General features: G+C 38.1%; 2 protein-coding genes across 8 annotated transcripts in view; one reads left to right on the plus strand and one right to left on the minus strand.

The window, feature by feature from the left end:
* The first annotated feature begins 47 nt into the window (after positions 1 to 47).
* SPCS1 (signal peptidase complex subunit 1) lies at positions 48 to 1,740 on the plus strand. Its single transcript, XM_082414562.1, has 4 exons — positions 48 to 187; positions 544 to 603; positions 680 to 766; positions 1,245 to 1,740. Exons 1-4 carry the CDS (start codon positions 152 to 154, stop codon positions 1,368 to 1,370), a joined length of 309 nt encoding a protein of 102 aa, XP_082270688.1. The 5' UTR covers positions 48 to 151; the 3' UTR covers positions 1,371 to 1,740.
* Positions 1,371 to 19,321, minus strand: part of NEK4 (NIMA related kinase 4) — a 56,104-nt gene continuing 38,153 nt past the window's right edge. For all 7 annotated transcript variants that reach the window (XM_082414467.1, XM_082414465.1, XM_082414469.1 and 4 more), the window contains one exon: positions 1,371 to 5,500. In XM_082414467.1, coding sequence (XP_082270593.1) covers positions 5,408 to 5,500 — 93 coding nt within the window. In that variant the 3' untranslated portion in view covers positions 1,371 to 5,407. The remainder of the gene's footprint in view (positions 5,501 to 19,321) is intronic.

Here is a 19,321-nt window from a genome sequence, read left to right on the forward strand (position 1 = left end):
GGGTTTGTGGGAGACATCCGCTTCCGGGGCCGCGGCCATCGCGACCCTCGGCTCGACAGGTCCGCAGAGCTGTGCGCAGGAGCTGACCACGGCCCCTACTGTCCCTGAGTCCCGGCCGCCTTCGCTCCGCCGCCCGCCTCCTGAGCCAGTCATGTTGGAGCATCTGAGCTCCCTGCCCACGCAAATGGTGAGGGCGCTGCCCGCCTCGGCCCCAAGATTCCTACACGCCGCTCGCGAGCCTGGCAGCTCCGCAACCCTTGTCCGAGACCCCCCCGGTGCACCGCGGTTCCTACCCCGGATGGCTATTTTCTTCCCCGAAATGAATCTCCTGGGTCCCCTTCTCTCTTCCCGCGCGAGGATGCCCCAGCCCGGGTTCCGTGAGGATGCTTTAATTCCCCCGGGAAACCCAGAATGTCATTCCTTTAAGTTCTTGGGGAAGCCCCATATATTGGGATCGCCCTGTGCCAAAGCTGTGAGGCCAGGGCAGGAATGTACCTCTTCGATGGTAGAACCAATTCCTGCTTTGCTCTCCTTCACCTCTAGGATTACAAGGGCCAGAAGCTAGCTGAACAGATGTTTCAGGGAATTATTCTTTTTTCTGCAGTAAGTATTGGTTTTGCATAATCTTCTCTCCCCACCCCCACCTTGACTGTATTTAATATACTTTCTTTGTCTCTAGATAGTTGGATTTATCTACGGGTACGTGGCTGAACAGTTCGGGTGGACTGTCTATATAGTTATGGCGGGATTTGCTTTTTCGTGTTTGGTAAGAAATTTATGGGTGCTTGGATGTTAGTGGCAACTTAGGTTTTCTGAATTGGGTTGTTTTGGTTGGCCCTAGTAGTGAGAACCGGCACCATCGTTTCCCTCATCCTTCCTTTGCTATCATTGGAAAAGTAAATGCCAAATAGCATCAGATGAGGTTAAGTTACATAAAGCTCATTTCTTTTGGCAGGCGATCCAAGCAGTAATCTTAAAGTCAGACTAGACCTTAAGACCTTACAGCCTTCATATTGCTCCCTCCTCACCTTTCTTTTAGCTCTTAAAGCCATGTGTAAACAGTGAGGCTTGTTCTCACTTAACAGTATCTTGTCTGGGTGGTGGCACACAGTTTTCATAGGAATGTCAGTTTCATTTTTTTTTAACCTTTAGCATAGGAGTCATTTGGCAACCAGGCATTATACATAATGCTCTTTTAAACTTTTAATGGCCATAATTGATGCATTTTCTCTGTTGTGACCCAGCTGACACTTCCTCCGTGGCCCATTTATCGCCGGCACCCCCTCAAGTGGTTACCTGTTCAAGACTCAGGCACAGAAGACAAGAAACCAGGGGAAAGAAAAATTAAGAGACATGCTAAAAATAATTGATTGGGGTTTTCATGATTGAGCTTTACTACTGCAGCTGCTTTTGTTTCGTGTGACATGAGTTAAATTGTTTTCATATCCAAAACATGAGCTAAAAACACCTATGCTCAGCTGTGTACAGATTTTGTTCTCTCTATATTTCACTTCTCTGTTGGGTTTTGATTTATAAATATTTTAGACCTTCTCTTCACAATCTTCCTCTGAAATGGAGAACAGAAAACACAAGTATGCAAAGTTTCTTTCAGGTCTACAAAATAATGAAGAATAAAAGCCTCATAAATGATAATACAATTTAACTATCAAAGTTTTATAATTCATTATGAGTCGTCAGGCTGTTTTAATGTTTTCAAATAAAACTCACAGTGCAACTCAATGTCTAAAGAGTCTTTTGTTTATTGTTCTGCAAGCATGACTACTAGTAAAAGCCAAAATTAGAAGTTCATGGTTCTGAAAGTGTAAGAACCATTTCTATTTTCTGAAGCTACAAGTTCCTAACATACATTTTTTTTTTTTTAACAACAGCAAGCACCTATAAAAAAACTTTTGCTTTATACATTTAACATCTTATTCAATGCATGATTCATATGGGATATCTTACAGCTATGAAATTTACCACAAATGTAAATTTGTGGTAAAGTAGTATCTTGGTACCACTAAAATAAGCCTATTGCCAAGCAGAAAACATTTAATCCAGGCTTTACCTAAGGTGGTTCAAAGTGGAAACTCATAAAACTGTAAATTCCTTTAAAATTTTCCAGAGGGCCGAAGAGAAAAATGTTCCAAAGGCCTTGTGGGAGGGATGGGAGTGGAAGGGTTATTACAGGTAATATTCTGTTTCTCAATACCAGGATATAGGACTTCCAAACTATGAGTTTAAAAAAAAGGGAGCAAAGACCTTAATATAGCAAAAGTCAGGAAAGGATTCTAAAAAAGGGGAAGAAAAATAAAAGATGGCAGAAACAAGAACAAGCATATCAGTTAAGTATAATAAATGTGAATATAAAGTTAAGAGGTCCCAATAGGGTTAAAAATCACATCACCTCATGTTCTCAAAATGACACCCCAAGGTTGAAAACAGGAGCAAGGATATATTAGGCAGATGCAACCTAAAAGGAGTGGTAATAGTGAAAAAGAAATATTTAATATCAGAAAGCATTAAATGGGGCAAAGAGCAACATTTCATAGCTGTAAGATGTCACTTATGAATCATGCATTGAATAAGATGTTAAATGTGTAAAGCAAAGATTCTTACATATACTGGAATTTGGCAAAGCTGCACTCTTGGTAGGAGACCAACACTCTACCTTTCAGATTTTGATAGATCAAGGCAATTAATATGAAGACTTTTGCACTTGTTCCACATACCTGGAACATCTTCCTTCGGATATACATGACTTGTCCTCTCCTTTCATTCAGGTTAGGTGACATTCAGATGTCACTGTAAAGAAGCATTTCCTACTACCCTGTCAAAGTATGGGTATGCTCCATCATTCTGTGTCTACTTCCATGGCATTTAATATATCTCAGTATATATTTGTTAATTGTCCTCCCTAGAATATAAGCTCCATGGGAACAGGAACCTCATTTTGCTCAGTGCTGTTTGCCTAGTACCTACAACAGTACATGACACATTATAGGCACTCAGTATTTACTGAATGAATGATACAGAGCTGTGCTGTCCAATATGGTACTACTAGTCATGTGTGTCTTAAGTTTAATTAAAAATTGAGTTCCATTGCAAGAGCTCATCAGTGCAGATGTAGAACATTTCCAATATTTAGTAGAGAAGTGATTCTGCCTATGCATGAGAATTCACCTTTACTGAATGCACATAGGGCCATTCCAATGATGGATCATGTACTGAACTACAGGGAAAAACGACTCCAAGAAATAGGGGTTGTACAGGTCATATTCATTAACAACACTGCAGTGTAGCTGGAGCAAGGAGACAGAATTTCCTTGGCCTTCCAAAGATATGGAAATTTAGACACTTTTAAAAGAAAAAATCATGGAAATCTAAAAAAAAAAAAAAACAAAAGGTTCTGAAAAACCGAGGTGCAGGACAGGAATAAAGATGCAGACGTAGAGAATGGACTTGAGGACACGGGGAGGGGGAAGGGTAAGCTGGGACGAAGTGAGAGAGTGGCATGGACATATATACACTACTGAATGTAAAATAGATGGCTAGTGGGAAGTAGCCACATAGCACAGGGAGATCAGTTCAGTGCTTTGTGACCACCTAGAGGGGTGGGATAGGGAGGATGGGAAGGGAGACTCAAGAGGGAGGAGATACGGGGATATATGTATATGTATAGCTGATTCACTTTGTTATAAAGCAGAAACTAACACACCCTTGTAAAGCAATTATACTCCAATAAAGATGTTAAAAAAATAAATAAGAATATTCAGTAAATGAAAAAAAATAAAAGAGAAAATCAAAACCAGATTTACTATTTAGAAACTAACCTCAAAAAAAAAAAAAGTCTCAAATGTGGCCAAAGATATGTTGAAAGGGAAATTTATAGTCTTAAAAATGTGTTTTATAATTAAATAAGAAAGCTGAAAAATGATTAAGCACCCAAGAAAAAAGCACCACAAAATAACCAAAGAACAGTAGGATAAAAACTGAATGTTTAAACAAAAATATACAGAATGGTAATAAAAAAGGTATGGAGGAGATTTCTTTTATTCTAAGAAAATAATATGTATAACTTTGTATCAATAAGTTAGAAAACTTTAGTAGAACTGATGACTTTCCAGAAAGATGTGGATTTCTAAAACATGCAAGAAATGGTAAATAGCTCAGGAAGACCAACCGTTTGCCAAAAATTTGTCCTCAGCTGAGCACTAGGACTAGATGGTTTTAGAGTTGAGTTGTTAAAAACCCTTCAAAATAAAGAAATTTCAGAAATTAGGCCATGAACCCGGGCCTAGCACCTGGCACATAGTAAAAACTAAATAAAAGTCTTTTATGTGGACTAGAAAGGGAACATTTTATTATTTTATGTGTGTGTATAATTTTCATAAAAGGTAAGACATATTTTTAACTGTAAAAAATGAAAATATTTCTGGAGTCATATTCATGTTTAGAGTCCCTCAAATGCAGAAGTTAAAATTTACTAATCAAAACTTTTATTTTATAAAAACTATTTGCTAGATGGGTATTGCCCCTTATTAAACAACTAATAAAATATGTGATATACAATTATACATTTAAAACATGGGAAGACAATATCTTGATGTATAAGAAGACAAATTTCAGGAGACAAATATGTCCAACATAACTAAAAGGATCTGGACTTTACTTAAAAACTGCTGAATTAGAAAAGGAATTAGCGTTTAAGGAATGTTTTTGCTGATGGAAAAATAAATCTTAAAAAGAAAAAGAAAAAATAAATCCAGTATGTAAAAACATATTGATTTACTAGCCCAAAATAACTCCTAGTTTCAATTCTTGTATACCCTGAATGAGGTCCATATTAAATGGAAATAAAATGTTAAACATCCATCAATATGCAAAAAAAGGAATTCAATGCTCAAGTACTATATATAATGCCATATCTTTAAGTCTACTCCCAGAATTATAAAAAAAATAATTTATCAACTTCTACTTAAGGTTATTAACAGTAAAAAGTAGTATCACTGGATATATGTCATTTATTTCTCCTATTGCTTTAGTCACTATAGTATAATATAAAACTTCCAATCCAGTATGTTATATCCCTGTATTCAAGCTAATAAGTACCTTAAAAAAAAATAGTTCTAGATATCAAGTTGGTTTAAGGCTCAGTAAACAGTAACCAAATAAACATCGTACAACAGATTTTCCCTCATAAAGAGAATAAGATAGCCAAAGGTTTTTTTCTTTTGTAATAAGCTTGCTTCATATTACTCTGTCCAATTTTTTTCTAGTAAAAAAAGGCCCAACAAAATATAAGGATGGTGAATGGCCTCCAGTCATTATTATAGGTTTGTTTGTTTTTGTTTAAGCCAAAAACCTTTGAAAATAGTTTCATTCTGGCAGCAGATTAGGTAAATTATCAAAATTTTACATTATCTTCAAAAAATTTTAACTGGCGAGCTTTCACATTGTAAGTCACATACTTTTCACCCATGTGCTCCCGCAAAAGTACCTATTTGGGAAACATAAAAAAAAAAAAAATCAGTATATAGTAGAAAAAAATATTTCCGTAACCTTAAAAGGGCTATTCTAAGCATGATACCAAGAGCAGAAACCTTATGGGAGAAAACTAATAGTTCTGTTTACATAAAAATTTTAAATGTCAAGATACCAAAAAATAGTCATAAGAAATTAAAGAGCAAACAATAAACTAAGGAAAATATTTGCTACATGCCAAAGAATTAATACCATTAATGTATAAAGAGCTCTTAAAATCAATAAAACACAGCAATATTAAAATATTAGATTGTAAAGCAACTATACTCCAATAAAAATTAAAAAAAAAAAAAAAAGCCACCAAACACCTGTTATCCTTATCAGAAACCTAGACATTCCATTGCATGTCACACACATGAAATGGAGAAAATAAATTAATTGAAGGCAAAAAACCCAGAATATTAGAATTGATAAAACAAAATCAATCCCATAGATAACTCAGTAAAGGCATTTACAAAATAATACAACCAATTAACATAAAATTCAAACTGACTAGTAATCAAAAAAAAAAAAAAAGAACTATTTGATACTCAAAGTATGTCTGTTGAAAGAAATGCCTGAAATTGAAATAACATTTAATAATATGTTAAACAGATGTCATGCACTTCCTGATACAATGAACTGAGAAGGACACAACATCACCTCTGTGGTATTCCTACCAAAAATGCATAATCTGGATCTATTCATGAGGAAACATCAAACACACGCAATCTGAGGGGCATGTTATAAAACACATGGCCTATACTCTTCAAAAACGTCAAGGTCATGAAAAACAAAGACTCAGTAACTGTTCCAGATTAAAGGAGACATAACAACTAAATCTAAAATGTAATCCTGGGGCTTCCCTGGTGGCACAGTGGTTAAGAATCCTCTTGCCAATACAGGGGACACAGGTTCGAGCCCTGGCCTGGGAAGATCCCACATGCCGCGGAGCAACTAGGCCCGTGAGCCACAACTACTGAACCTGCACTCTAGAGCCTGCAAGCCACAACTACTGAAGACTGCGCCTAGAGCCCATGCTCCGCAACAAAAGAAGCCACCACAATGAGAAGCCCACACACCACAACGGAGAATAGCCCCCGCTCACTGAAACTAGAGAAAGCCTGCGCACAGCAACAAAGACCCCATGCAACCAAAAATAAATAAATAAAATAAATAAATTTTAAAATAAAAATAAAATGTATTCCTAATTGGTTCCACATCCAGCATGACAGCGTGAGAAGCTCTGCAGACCCCTCTTCAGTGAAACTGGTGAAAATATTTAAAAAACCAACCATTTAAAGTCTCTGGAAATGGTCATAAGGGCATATAGCAAATAGGGACCCTTTTTTTTTCTAGAAAATCTACTAAAACTCAGTTAAAAACAGTAAAGCTACTAAGAACAATGAGGGTCAGTGAACTGAATTAAAATGAAATGTCTCCCTCCCCACTCCAGCTCAGTGAGACAAAAACTTCACTACACTGGTGAAGTCAAGAAACTTCTTTCCCCCTAACTCCTAGTTGGAAGGCTATCTTCCTGGGAGGGGCAGGACATCGGCATATTTCATCCTGCCCCCAATACCTGATGGTGACAGTAAGCTTTGGGAGAGTGCAGCCAAGAGGTGGTAGCTTCTTTTTTATGCCCAGCTCAGACATGTAGGATAGAGGCTCTATCTTGGGCACAGGGCCACTGAAAATACAGGGACCCCAATCACCTTTGCCCTAGACCATAAAGTGAAGTTTGCATGCTGGGTGAAGCATGCCAAGAAGACCAGATGCTACTGCCTCTCACCCCCTCTGAGCTTCCTAAGTGGGGGTATCACTCAGAGACAAGCAAGCTACTGTTCCCACTCCCAGCTCCCGAGCTGTGCTCCCAGATTTTGCCTGGGGGTAGAAGCAAGACATAAAATAAGCACCAAGTCTTTAATGAACCGACTTCATTTGGAACAGAGTGTGGAGAATTCAAGCCTAAGGGTGCTCTCAAAAACTGGAGGTAGTGGTGAAAGGCAACTGGGAGCAGATTAGTACTAGGTGCATTGGATATATAGGCTAAACTGTACGCCAGCTACTTTAAAAGAACCAAGAAGCTGGAGGGGCCCTGGGTTCAGAACAAATCTCAAACACTAAGCTTGGGAACTACCTCTTCAAAGGAGCTCAGCTTTGATTGGATCAGCCTATGGAGCAATATAGCCCCAGGGCATTACTGAGAACAATAAAAGTGATCAGCTGGCAACCAAAAAACATCTGGGTGAGGTCTGGGAAAGGCAGCATCAAGAGAGCTCTGCCAGGGACTTCCCTGATGGTCCGGTGGGTAAGACTCCATGCTTCCAAGGCAGGGGGTCTGGGTTTGATCCCCGGGGTCGGGGAAATAGATCCTGCATGTGTGCCGCAACTAAGAATTCTCATGCCGCCAACTAAGAAGTCCGCATGCTGCAACTAAGACCCAGTGCAGCCAAAACAAATAACTAACTAAATAAAGAGAGCTCTGCCAAACCCACTGTCATTCCAAGATAGTTGTGAACATACCCAAGGCTGTACCCTAGGGGCAACATCAGAGGCTTTACATTGTGGGGACCAGGGTAAGGGGTTCATAGACTTTACTAATATAATCCAGCCAATCACTAAACAAATAAACAAGCAAATAACAATAACAACCCCCCACCACTGGAGGCCAATACTCAGACTTGTAACCATTTATCATCTAAAATGTCTAGTTTCCAACAAAAAGTTATGAGACATGCAAAGAAATAGAATAGTATGACACATACACTAGAATAAGCAGGCAAGAGAAACTGCCTGTGAGAGCAACCAGATGTTGGATTTAACAGACAAAAACATCAAAGTAGGTATTATGAGCATGTTCACAGAACTAAAGGAAACCATGATTACAGAAGTAAAGAAAGGTATGATGACAATGTCACATCAAACAGAGAATACTGAGGAAGAGAAGGCATTAAAAAACCAAATGGAAGTTCTGGAGTTGAAAAGTGCAATAACAAATGAAAAAATTCACCTGGGAGGCTAAACAGTATATTTTAACTGGCATAGAGAATAAGTGAGCTTGGAGATAGATCAACAGAGATTATGCAATCCAAAGAACAGAGAGAAAAGAAAATGAAGAAAAATGAACAGTTTCAGAGAAATGTAAGACACCATTAAGCACAACAGCACATGTATAATGGGAGTACCAGAAGAAGAGGAGAGAGAAAAGAAGCAGAAAAAATATTTGAAGAATATTGGCTGAAAACTTCCCAAATTTTAAAAAAACAATCTACACATCCAGGAATCTCAATGAACTCTAAGCAGGATCATCTCAAAGAGATCCACACACATTAAAGTAAAAGTCCTGATGCTGTAATGTATACAGAAGTCAAAATGTAAGGTTGTACACATGCAACTTATATAATGTTATAAACCAATGTTATCTCAATAAGAAAAAATAAATTTAAAAAAATAATAGGGCTTCCCTGGTGGCGCAGCGGTTGAGAATCTGCCTGCCAATGCAGGGGACACGGGTTCAAGTCCTGGTCTGGGAAGATCCCACATGCCGCAGAGCGGCTGGGCCCGTGAGCCACAATTACTGAGCCTGCGCGTCTGGAGCCTGTGCTCTGCAACAAGAGAGGCTGCGATAGTGAGGGGCACACGCACTGCGATGAAGAGTGACCCCCGCTTGCCGCAACTAGAGAAAGCCCTCGCACAGAAACGAAGACCCAAGACAGCCATAAATAAATAAATAAATAAATAAATAAAATAATAATAAAAAGCAATATTCCAACAACGACAACAAAGTAAAAGTGCTGAAAGCCAAAGGCAAGGAGAAAATCTTGAAAGCAGCAAGAGAAAAATGACTCAGTACTTACAAGAGAACCCCAATAACATTAACAGCTGACTTACCATAAACAATGAAGGCCAGAAGGCAGTGGGATAACATATTCAAAGTACTCAAAGAAAAAATTGTCAACTAAAAATCGCATATCCAGTAAGGCTATCTTTCAAAAATGAAGGCAAGGGCTTCCCTGGTGGCGCAGTGGTTGAGAATCTGCCTGCCAATGCAGGGCACACGGGTTCGAGCCCTGGCCTGGGAAGATCCCACATGCCGCGGAGCAACTAGGCCCGTGAGCCACAATTACTGAGCCTGCGCATCTGGAGCCTGTGCTCCGCAACAAGAGAGGCCGCGATAGTGAGAGGCCTGCGCACCGCGATGAAGAGTGGCCCCCGCTTGCCGCAACTAGAGGAAGCCCTCGCAAAGAAACGAAGACCCAACACAGCCAAAAATAAATATTAAAAAAATAATAATAATAAATTAATTAATTAATTAACTAAAAAAAAAAAAAATGAAGGCAAAATAAAGATATTCCCAGATAAGCATAAACAGAATTTGTGACTAGCAGACTTGCCTTGCAAGAACTACTAAACGAAGCTCATCTGGCTGAAAGCAAGAGACCCCAGGCAATAATTCCAATTTACATGAAAACATGAAAAGCACTGATGAAGGTAATTATTTAAATAAAAACAATATAAATACAAATTGCTTCTCCTTTTCTTCTCTGAACTGATTTTAAAAGCATTGTATAATACAATATATATAGAAGATGGTGGAGGAAGAAGAAGCACCAGGAATCTATCTCCTCACATGGACAAAAATTGCACTGGCAGAATCTGCCAGATGTAACTATTTTGGAACTCTGGAGTCTCTTAAAGGCTTGAAACATTCAGAGGAAGGCTTGGATGGTAAATTTTGGTTAATTCCAGTCAATTTCAGCTCTTAGCACCCCCCTACCTAGAGGCAGGTAGCTGTCCAACATTCCTGGAGCAGCCTGTAGATAGCTTATAGGAGCCAGGGTAGGGTAGGCAATAAGAATCTTGTCTTCCAAGTACTAGGGATCTCTGTACTGACAGCTGATTGCTGCTTCTCATCACAGAGGGACAGACACAGAGGCAGGCAACCACTGTTGCAACGCTCATTAACATTGTTACAAACACCATAGTCTCCAGCTGAAGCAACTTCCAAGGGGTTTAAAGGGACTAACATAGGTATTGTGGGAGTCCCAGAAGAAGAGAGAAAGAGGAAGTGAAATTATTTAAAGAAATAATAGCCAGAAACTTCCCAAGTTTGATGAAAGACATGAATATAAACATCAAAGAATCTCAACAAACTCCAAGTAGGACGAACACAAAGAGTTCACATTCAGACACATTATAATCAAACTGTCAAATGCCAAAGACAAGCTTGAAAGCAACAAGAAAGGAGCAACTCTTCACATGCAAGGGATTCCTCAGTAAGATAATAAGCAGATTTCTTATCAGAAACTTTGGAAGCCAAAAGGCAGTGGGATGATATTTTCAAAGTGAAAAAAACTGTCAACCAAGAATCCTGTTATCTGGCAAAAATGTCCTGCAAAAGTGAAAGAAAAAAGAAGGAAATCTTACCATCTGCAACAACATGGATGGACCTTGAAGGTATTATGCTAAGTGAAATAAGTCAGAAAGAGAAAGCCAAATACTGTATGAACTCAGTTACATGCAGAATCTGAAAAAAACCAAACTCATAGAAAGAGACAACAGACTGGTGGTTGCCAGAGGTGGGGAGTGGGGGTGAAGGAAATGGGTAAAGGTGGTAAAAACATAGAAACTTCTGGTGAGTTTTGGGGGTATAATATACAGCATGGTAACTATAGTTAATTGTACTCTATTGTACATTTGGAAGTTGCTAATAGTAGATCTTAAAAGTTCTCATCACAAGAAAAAAAAATTTATGACAGATGATAGATGCTAACTAAACTTACTGTGGTAATCATTTCAAAGTATATACATATATCAAATCATTATGTTGTATACCTTAAACTAAGACAGTGTTACATATCAATTATTTCTCAATAAAACTGGGTGGGGGAGAACTTAAGACATTCCCAGATAAATGATGAAGAAGTTTATTACCACTAGACCTGCCCTGCAAGAAATACCAAAGGAAGTCATGCAGGTAGATATGAAAGCATACTAGACAATAACACAAAGCTGTATGAAGAAATAAAGGTCTCAGTAAAGGTAAATACATGGGCAATTATCAAAGCTAGTATTATAACAATGGTTTGTAATTCCATTTTTTATTTTCTACATGATTTAAGACACTAATACACTAAAAAAAAATTTAGTCTAAAAAGTTATTAGTCTAGTACTAATGTAACTTTGGTTTGTTCCACATTTTGTTTTCTTCAAAATTTAAGAGACTAATGCATTAAAAAAAAAAACCAATTACTAGTTTATGTTTTTCATTACACAATACATAAAGATGTAATTCTGTGATATCAATAACCAAAAGGGGTGAAGACAGAGCTTTAAAGCAGCAGATTTTTTAAGTTAAGCTGGTATAAATTCAGATTTGAGTATTAAAACTAGGATGTTAAATGTAATCTCCATGGTAACCTCAAAGAAAATAGTTATAGAATATACACTAAAGGAAATGAAAAGGGAATTAAAATGTTTCACTACAAAAAAAAAGAAGTACTAAACATAAAAGAGGGCAGTAATACAGGGTATTAGGGACAGAAAAAGCTATAAAGCATATAGAAAACAAACAGCAAAATAATGGAAGTTTCTCCTTATCAGTAATTGCTTGAGTGTAAACGAATTAAACTCTCCAATCACAAAGATGGAAATTGGCAGAATTGTTAACAAAACTATGCTTTCTGGGGCTTCTCTGGTGGTGCAGTGGTTAAGAATCCGCCTGCCAATGCAGGGGACATGGTTCGAGTCCTGGTCCGGGCAGATCCCACATGCCGTGGAGCAACAAAGCCCGTGTGCCACAACTACTGAGCCGGGGCTCTAGAGCCTGTGAGCCGCAACTACTGAGCCCGTGTGCCACAACTACTGAAGCCCGTGCGCCTAAAGCCCGTGCTCCACAACAAGAGAAGCCACCGCAATGAGAAGCCCACACACCTCAACGAAGAGCAACCCCCACTCGTCGCAACTAGAGAAAGCCCGCGCATAGCAACGAAGACCCAATGCAGCCAAAAATATAATTAATTAATTAATTAATTTTTTAAAAAACTATATGCTTTCTACAAGAGACTTTAGATCCAAAACAGATTGAAAGTGAAAGGATTGAAAAAGATATCCCATGCAGATAGTAACCAAAAGAGAGCAGGGGTGACTATAGTAATATCAGACAAAACAGACTTGAAGACAAAAAAGGTTACAAGACACAATAACATTATACATTAACAAAAGGATCAATACGGCAGGAAGATATAATAATTGTAAACATTTATGCACCTAATAACAGATCATCAAAATATTTGACGCTAAATTTGACAGAATTAAAGGAAAAAATAGACAGTTCTACAAATAATAGTTGGAAACTTCACACTCTCAATAACGGATAGGACAACCAGACAGAAGATACGAAAACAGAGGAGTTGAACAATGCAAAAACTAACTAGATCTAACAGACATATAGGGAACACTCTACCCAACAATAATAGGATACACATCCTTCTCAAGTGCACATGAAGCATTTTCCAGAAGAGATATATATATTAGGCCACAAACTAAGTCTCAATAGATTAAACAGAACATACAAAGTATCTTCTCTGACCACAACAGGATGAAGTTAGAAATCAATGACAGAAGGAAACTAGAATATTCACACATTTATGGAAATTAAATAACACACTCCAATGCACCAAAGAAGAAATCACAAGGGAAATTTAAGATATTGAGAGACAAATGAAGATGAGAACAACATACCAAAACTTATGAGATGCAGCAAAAGCAGTGCTAAGGGGGTAATTTATAGCTCTAAATGCTTATGTTAAAAAAGAAAAAAGATTTTGGGACTTCCCTGGTAGTCCAGTGGCTAAGACTCTGCGCTCCCAATGCAGGGGGCCTGGGTTCAATCCCTGGTCAGGGAACTAGATCTCACATGTTGCAACTAAGAGTTCACATGCCGCAACTAAAGATCCCGCATGCCACAAGGAAGATCCCACATGTGGCAGTGAATATCCCACCGTGCCGCAACTAAGACCTGACACAACCAAATAAATAAATAAATATTTTTTAAAAAAAAAGAAAAATGATTTCAAGTCAACATAACTTTGCAGCCTAAAGAAATAGAAAAAAGAACAAATTAAACCTAAAACTAGCAGAAGGAAGGAAATAATAAGATTATAGCTGAGATGAATATAATTGAGAACAGAAAAATAGAAAAAAATCAATAAAAGCAAAAGTTGGTTCTTCAGAAAGATGAACAAAATGGACAAACCTTTAGCTATACTAAGAAAAAAAAAACTCAAAATACTAAAATCTGAAATGGATTTGGGATGTTACTGCCACTCTAATAAAAAGAAATAAAAAGGATTCTAAGAAAGTACTATGAACAATTGTACACCAACAAGTTGCATAACCTTGACAAAATGGACAAATTCCAAGAAACATAAAACCTACCAAAACTGAATCATGAAGAAATAGAAAATCTGAATATCCCCATAACTAGCAAGGAGACTGAATCAGTAATCTAAACCTCCTAATAAGCAAAGGCCCTGGACCTTTGCTGGTGAATTCTGCCAAACATCTGGACAGGAACTGATACCAAATCTTCTCAAACTCTTCAGAGAGTTAATGAGGAAGGAACACTTCCTGGCTCATTTATGAGGCCAGCATTGCTGGTGCTAGGGCCAAAGAGGGACACTATAGGAAAAGAAAAATATAGACTAATATCCCTTATGACCACTGATGAAAAAATCTTCAACAAAATACTAGATGATTAAGGTGTTCATGAGAGATACTGGTCTCATGTTTTTTTCATGTAGTGTCCTTGTTGGGTTTTGGTATCACGGTTGTTCTGGTCTTATGGGGAGAAATGGGAAATGTCCCTTCTTTTTCTGTTTTCTAAAGAATTTGTGTAGGATTTGTGTTATTTCTTCCTTAGATGATTGGAAGAATTCACCAGCAAAGCCATCTGGGCCTGAAGTTTTCTTTACAGGCGAGTTTTACTTTTCCTAGATGCTGTGTTTAGGCTTTGTATCAAGGCTTAGAGTAGTTACATTCATACACACAGAAATTAGAATGGTGGTTACCAGGAGCTGGTAGGAGGGGTAAGTGGGGAGTTTTTGTTTAATTGGTACAGAGTTTCAGTTTTGCAAAATGCAAAAAGTTCTGGAGATGGATGGTGGTGATGTTTGCACAATAATGTAAACATACTTAAGGCCACTGAACCAAATACTTAAAAATGGTTAAAATGCTAAATTTGAAGTTATGTGTATTTTACTGTAATTTGAAAAACCAGCATGTATATAATACACTGTTGAACCTATAAAGTAGAAAAATGTAATATATTTGTGCACATATATGTGGAAATTAAACAATACACTCCTAAACAACCAACCTTACAGAAATAAAAAATATTAAAAAGAATTTCTATTAATAATTGTATGCCAGTGTGTGGGCCCTGAACCAAGATGGCAGAGTAGAAGGCCGTGCTCTCACTCCCTCTTGTGATAACACCAGAATCACAACTAGCTGCTGGACAATCATTGACAGGAAGACACTGGAACTCACCAAAAAAGATACCCCACACCAAAAGACAAAGGAGAAGCCAAAGTGAGATGGTAGGAGGGGCACAATCACAGTAAAATCAAATCCCATAACTGCTGGGTGGGTGACTCACAGACTGGAGAACACTTATACCACAGAAGTCCACCCACTCGACTGAAGGTTCTGAGCCCCATGTCAGGCTTCCCAACCTGGGGGTCCGGCAACAGGAGGAGGAATTCCTAGAGAATCAGACTTTGAAGCCTAGTGGGAATTGATTGCAGGACTTTGACAGGACTGGGGGAAACAGAGACTCCACTCTTGGAGGGCACACACAAAGTAGTGTGTGCATCGGGACCCAGGGGAAGGAGCAGTGACCCCGGGGGAGACTGAACCAGACCTACCTGCTAGTGTTGGAGAGTCTCCTGCAGAGGCGGGGGGTGGCTGTGGATCACCGTGGGGACAAGGACACTGGCAGCAGAAGTTCTGGGAAGTACTCCTTGGCATGAGCCCTCCCAGAGTCTGCCATTAGCCCCACTAAAGAGCCCAGGTAGGCTCCAGTGTTGGGTTGCCTCAGGCCAAAAAACCAACAGGGAGGGAACCCAGCCCCACCCATCAGCAGTAAAGCGGATGAAAGTTTTACTGAGCTCTGCCCACCAGAGCAACAGCCAGCTCTACCCACCACCAGTCCCTCCCATCAGGAAACTTGCAGAAGCCTCTTAGAAAGCCTCATCCACCAGAGGGCAGACAGCAGAAGCAAGAAGAACTACAATCCTGCAGCCTGTGGAACAAAAACCACATTCACAGAAAGATAGACAAGATGAAAAGGCAGAGGGCTATGTACCAGATGAAGGAACAAGACAAAACCGCAGAAAAACAACTAAATGAAATAGAGATAGGCAACCTTCCAGAAAAAGAATTCAGAATAATGATAGTGAAGATGATCCAGGACCTCGGAAAAAGTATGAAGGCAAAGATCAAGAAGATGTAAGAAATGTTTAACAAAGACCTAGAAGAATTAAAGAACAAACAAACAGAGATGAACAACACAATATCTGAAATGAAAACTACACTAGAAGGAATCAATAGCAGAATAACTGAGGCAGAAGAACGGATAAGTGACCTGGAAGACAGAATGGTGGAATTCACTGTTGTGGAACAGAATAAAGAAAAAAGGATGAAAAGAAATGAAGACAGCCTAAGAGACCTCTGGGATAACATTAAATGCAACAAAATTCACATTATAGGGGTCCCAGAAGGAGAAGAGAGAGAGAAAGAACCCGAGAAAATATTTGAAGAGATTATAGTCGAAAACTTCCCTAACATGGGAAAGGAAATAGCCACCCAAGTCCAGGAAGCGCAGAGAGTCCCATACAGGATAAACCCAAGGAGAAACACGCCGAGACACATAGTAATCAAATTGGCAAAAATTAAAGACAAAGAAAAATTATTGAAAACAGCAAGGGAAAAACGACAAAAACAAACAAGGGAACTCCCATAAGGTTAACAGCTGATTTCTCAGCAAAAACTCTACAAGCCAGAAGGGAGTGGCATGATATACTTAAAGTGATGAAAGGGAAGAACCTACAACCAAGATTACTCTACCCGACAAGGATCTCATTCAGGTTCGATGGAGAAATCAAAAGCTTTACAGAGAAGCAAAAGCTAAGAGAATTCAGCACCACCAAACCAGCTCTACAACAAATGCTAAAGGAACTTCTCTAAGTGGGAAACACAAGAGAAGAAAATAACCTACAAAAACAAACCCAAAACAATTAAGAAAATGGTCATAGGAACATACATATCGATAATTACCTTAAACATGAATGGATTAAATGCTCCAACCAAAAGACACAGGCTTGCTGAATGGATACAAAAACAAGACCCATATATATGCTGTCTCCAAGAGACCCACTTCACACCTAGGGACACATACAGACTGAAAGTGAGATGATGGAAAAAGATATTCCATGCAAATGGAAATCAAAAGAAAGCTGGAGTAGCAATACTCATATCAGACAAAATGGACTTTCAAATAAAGAATGCTACAAGAGACAAGGAAGGACACTACATAATGACCAAGGGATCAAACCAAGAAGAAGATATAACAATTATAAAAATATATGCACCCAACATAGGAGCACCTTAATACATAAAGCAACTGCTAACAGCTATAAAAGAGGAAATCAACAGTAACACAATAACAGTGGGGGACTTTAACACCTCACTTACACCAATGGACAGATCATCCAAAATGAAAATAAATAAGGAAACAGAAGCTTTAAATGACACAATAGACCAGATAGATTTAATTGATATTTATAGGACATTCCATCCAAAAACAGCAGATTACACTTTCTTCTCAAGCGCGCATGGAACATTCTCCAGGATAGATCACATCTTGGGTCACAAATCAAGCCTCAGTAAATTTAAGAAAACTGAAATCATATCAAGCATCTTTTCTGACCACAACGCAATGAGATTAGAAATGAATTACAGGGAAAAAATCGTAAAAAACACAAACATGGAGGCTCAACAATACGTTACTAAATAACCAAGAGGTCACTGAAGAAATCAAAAAGGAAATCAAAAAATACCTAGAGACAAATGACAACGAAAACACAACGATCCAAAACCTATGGGATGTAGCAAAAGCAGTTCTAAGAGGGAAGTTTATAGCTATACAAGCCTACCTAAAGAAACAAGAAAAATCTCAAATAAACAATCTAACATTACACCTAAAGGAACTAGAGAAAGAACAAACAAAACCCAAAGTTAGCAGAAGGAAAGAAATCATAAAGATCAGAGCAGAAATAAATGAAATAGAAACAAAGAAAACAATAGCAAAGATCAATAAAACTAAAAGCTGGTTCTTTGAGAAGATAAACAAAATTGATAAGCCATTAGCCAGACTCATCAAGAAAAAGAGGGAGAGGACTCAAATCAATAAAATTAGAAATGAAGAAGGAGAAGTTACAACAGACACGGCAGAAATACAAAGCATCCTAAGAGACTACTACAAGCAACTCTATGCCAATAAAATGGACAACCTGGAAGAAATGGACAAATTCTTAGAAGGGTATAACCTTCCAAGACTGAACCAAGAAGAAATAGAAAATATGAACAGACCAATCACAGGTAATGAAATTGAAACTGTGATTAAAAATCTTGCAACAAACAAAAGTCCAGGACCAGATGGCTTCACAGGTGAATTCTATCAGACATTTAGAGAAGAGCTAACACCTATCCTTCTCAAACTCTTCCAAAAAATTGCAGAAGAAGAAACACTCCCAAATTCATTCTATGAGGCCACCATCACCCTGATACCAAAACCAGACAAAGATACTACAAAAAAAGAAAATTACAGACCAATATCACTGATGAATATGATGCAAAAATCCTCAACAAAATACTAGCAAACAGAATCCAACAACACATTAAAAGGATCATACACCATGATCAAGTGGGATTTATCCCAGGGATGCAAGGATTCTTTAATATACACAAATCAATCAATGTGATACACCATATTAACAAATTGAAGAATAAAAACCATATGATCATCTCAATAGATGCAGAAAAAGCTTCTGACAAAATTCAACACCCATTTATGATAAAAACTCTCCAGAAAATGGGCATAGAGGGAACCTACCTCAACATAATAAAGGCCATATATGACAAACCCACAGCAAACATCATTCTCAATAGTGGAAAACTGAAAGCATTTCCTCTAAGATCAGGAACAAGAGAAGGATGTCCACTTTCACCGCTATTATTCAACACAGTTTTGGAAGTCCTAGTGTCAGCAATCAGAGAAGAAAAAGAAATAAAAGGAATACAAATTGGAAAAGAAGAAGTAAAACTGTTACTGTTTGCAGATGACATGATACTATACATAGAGAATCCTAAAGATGCCACCAGAAAACTACTAGAGCTAATCAATGAATTTGGTAAAGTTGCAGGATACAAAATTAATGCACAGAAATCTCTTGCATTCCTATACACTAATGATGAAAACTCTCAAAGAGAAATTAAGGAAACACTCCCATTTACCACTGCAACAAAAAGAATAAAATACCTAGGAATAAACCTACCTAGGGAGACAAAAGACCTGTATGCAGAAAACTATGACACTGATGAAAGAAATTAAAGATGATACCAACAGATGGAGAGATATACCATGTTCTTGGATTGGAAGAATCAACATTGTGAAAATGACTATACTATCCAAAGCAATCTACAGAGTCAATGCAATCCCTATCAAATTACC

Source organism: Balaenoptera physalus, assembly GCF_965194825.1.
Source record: "Balaenoptera physalus genome assembly, chromosome: 11".
NCBI classification, from domain to species: Eukaryota; Metazoa; Chordata; class Mammalia; order Artiodactyla; family Balaenopteridae; genus Balaenoptera; species Balaenoptera physalus.

Bases quoted from the DNA above. Each gene is read 5' to 3' on its own strand.
- SPCS1 (XM_082414562.1), top strand. From the start codon at position 152: ATGTTGGAGCATCTGAGCTCCCTGCCCACGCAAATG. The intron at 188-543 runs GTGAGGGCGCTG...CTTCACCTCTAG, and splicing joins GCTCCCTGCCCACGCAAATG to GATTACAAGGGCCAGAAGCT. The intron at 604-679 runs GTAAGTATTGGT...CTTTGTCTCTAG, and splicing joins GAATTATTCTTTTTTCTGCA to ATAGTTGGATTTATCTACGG.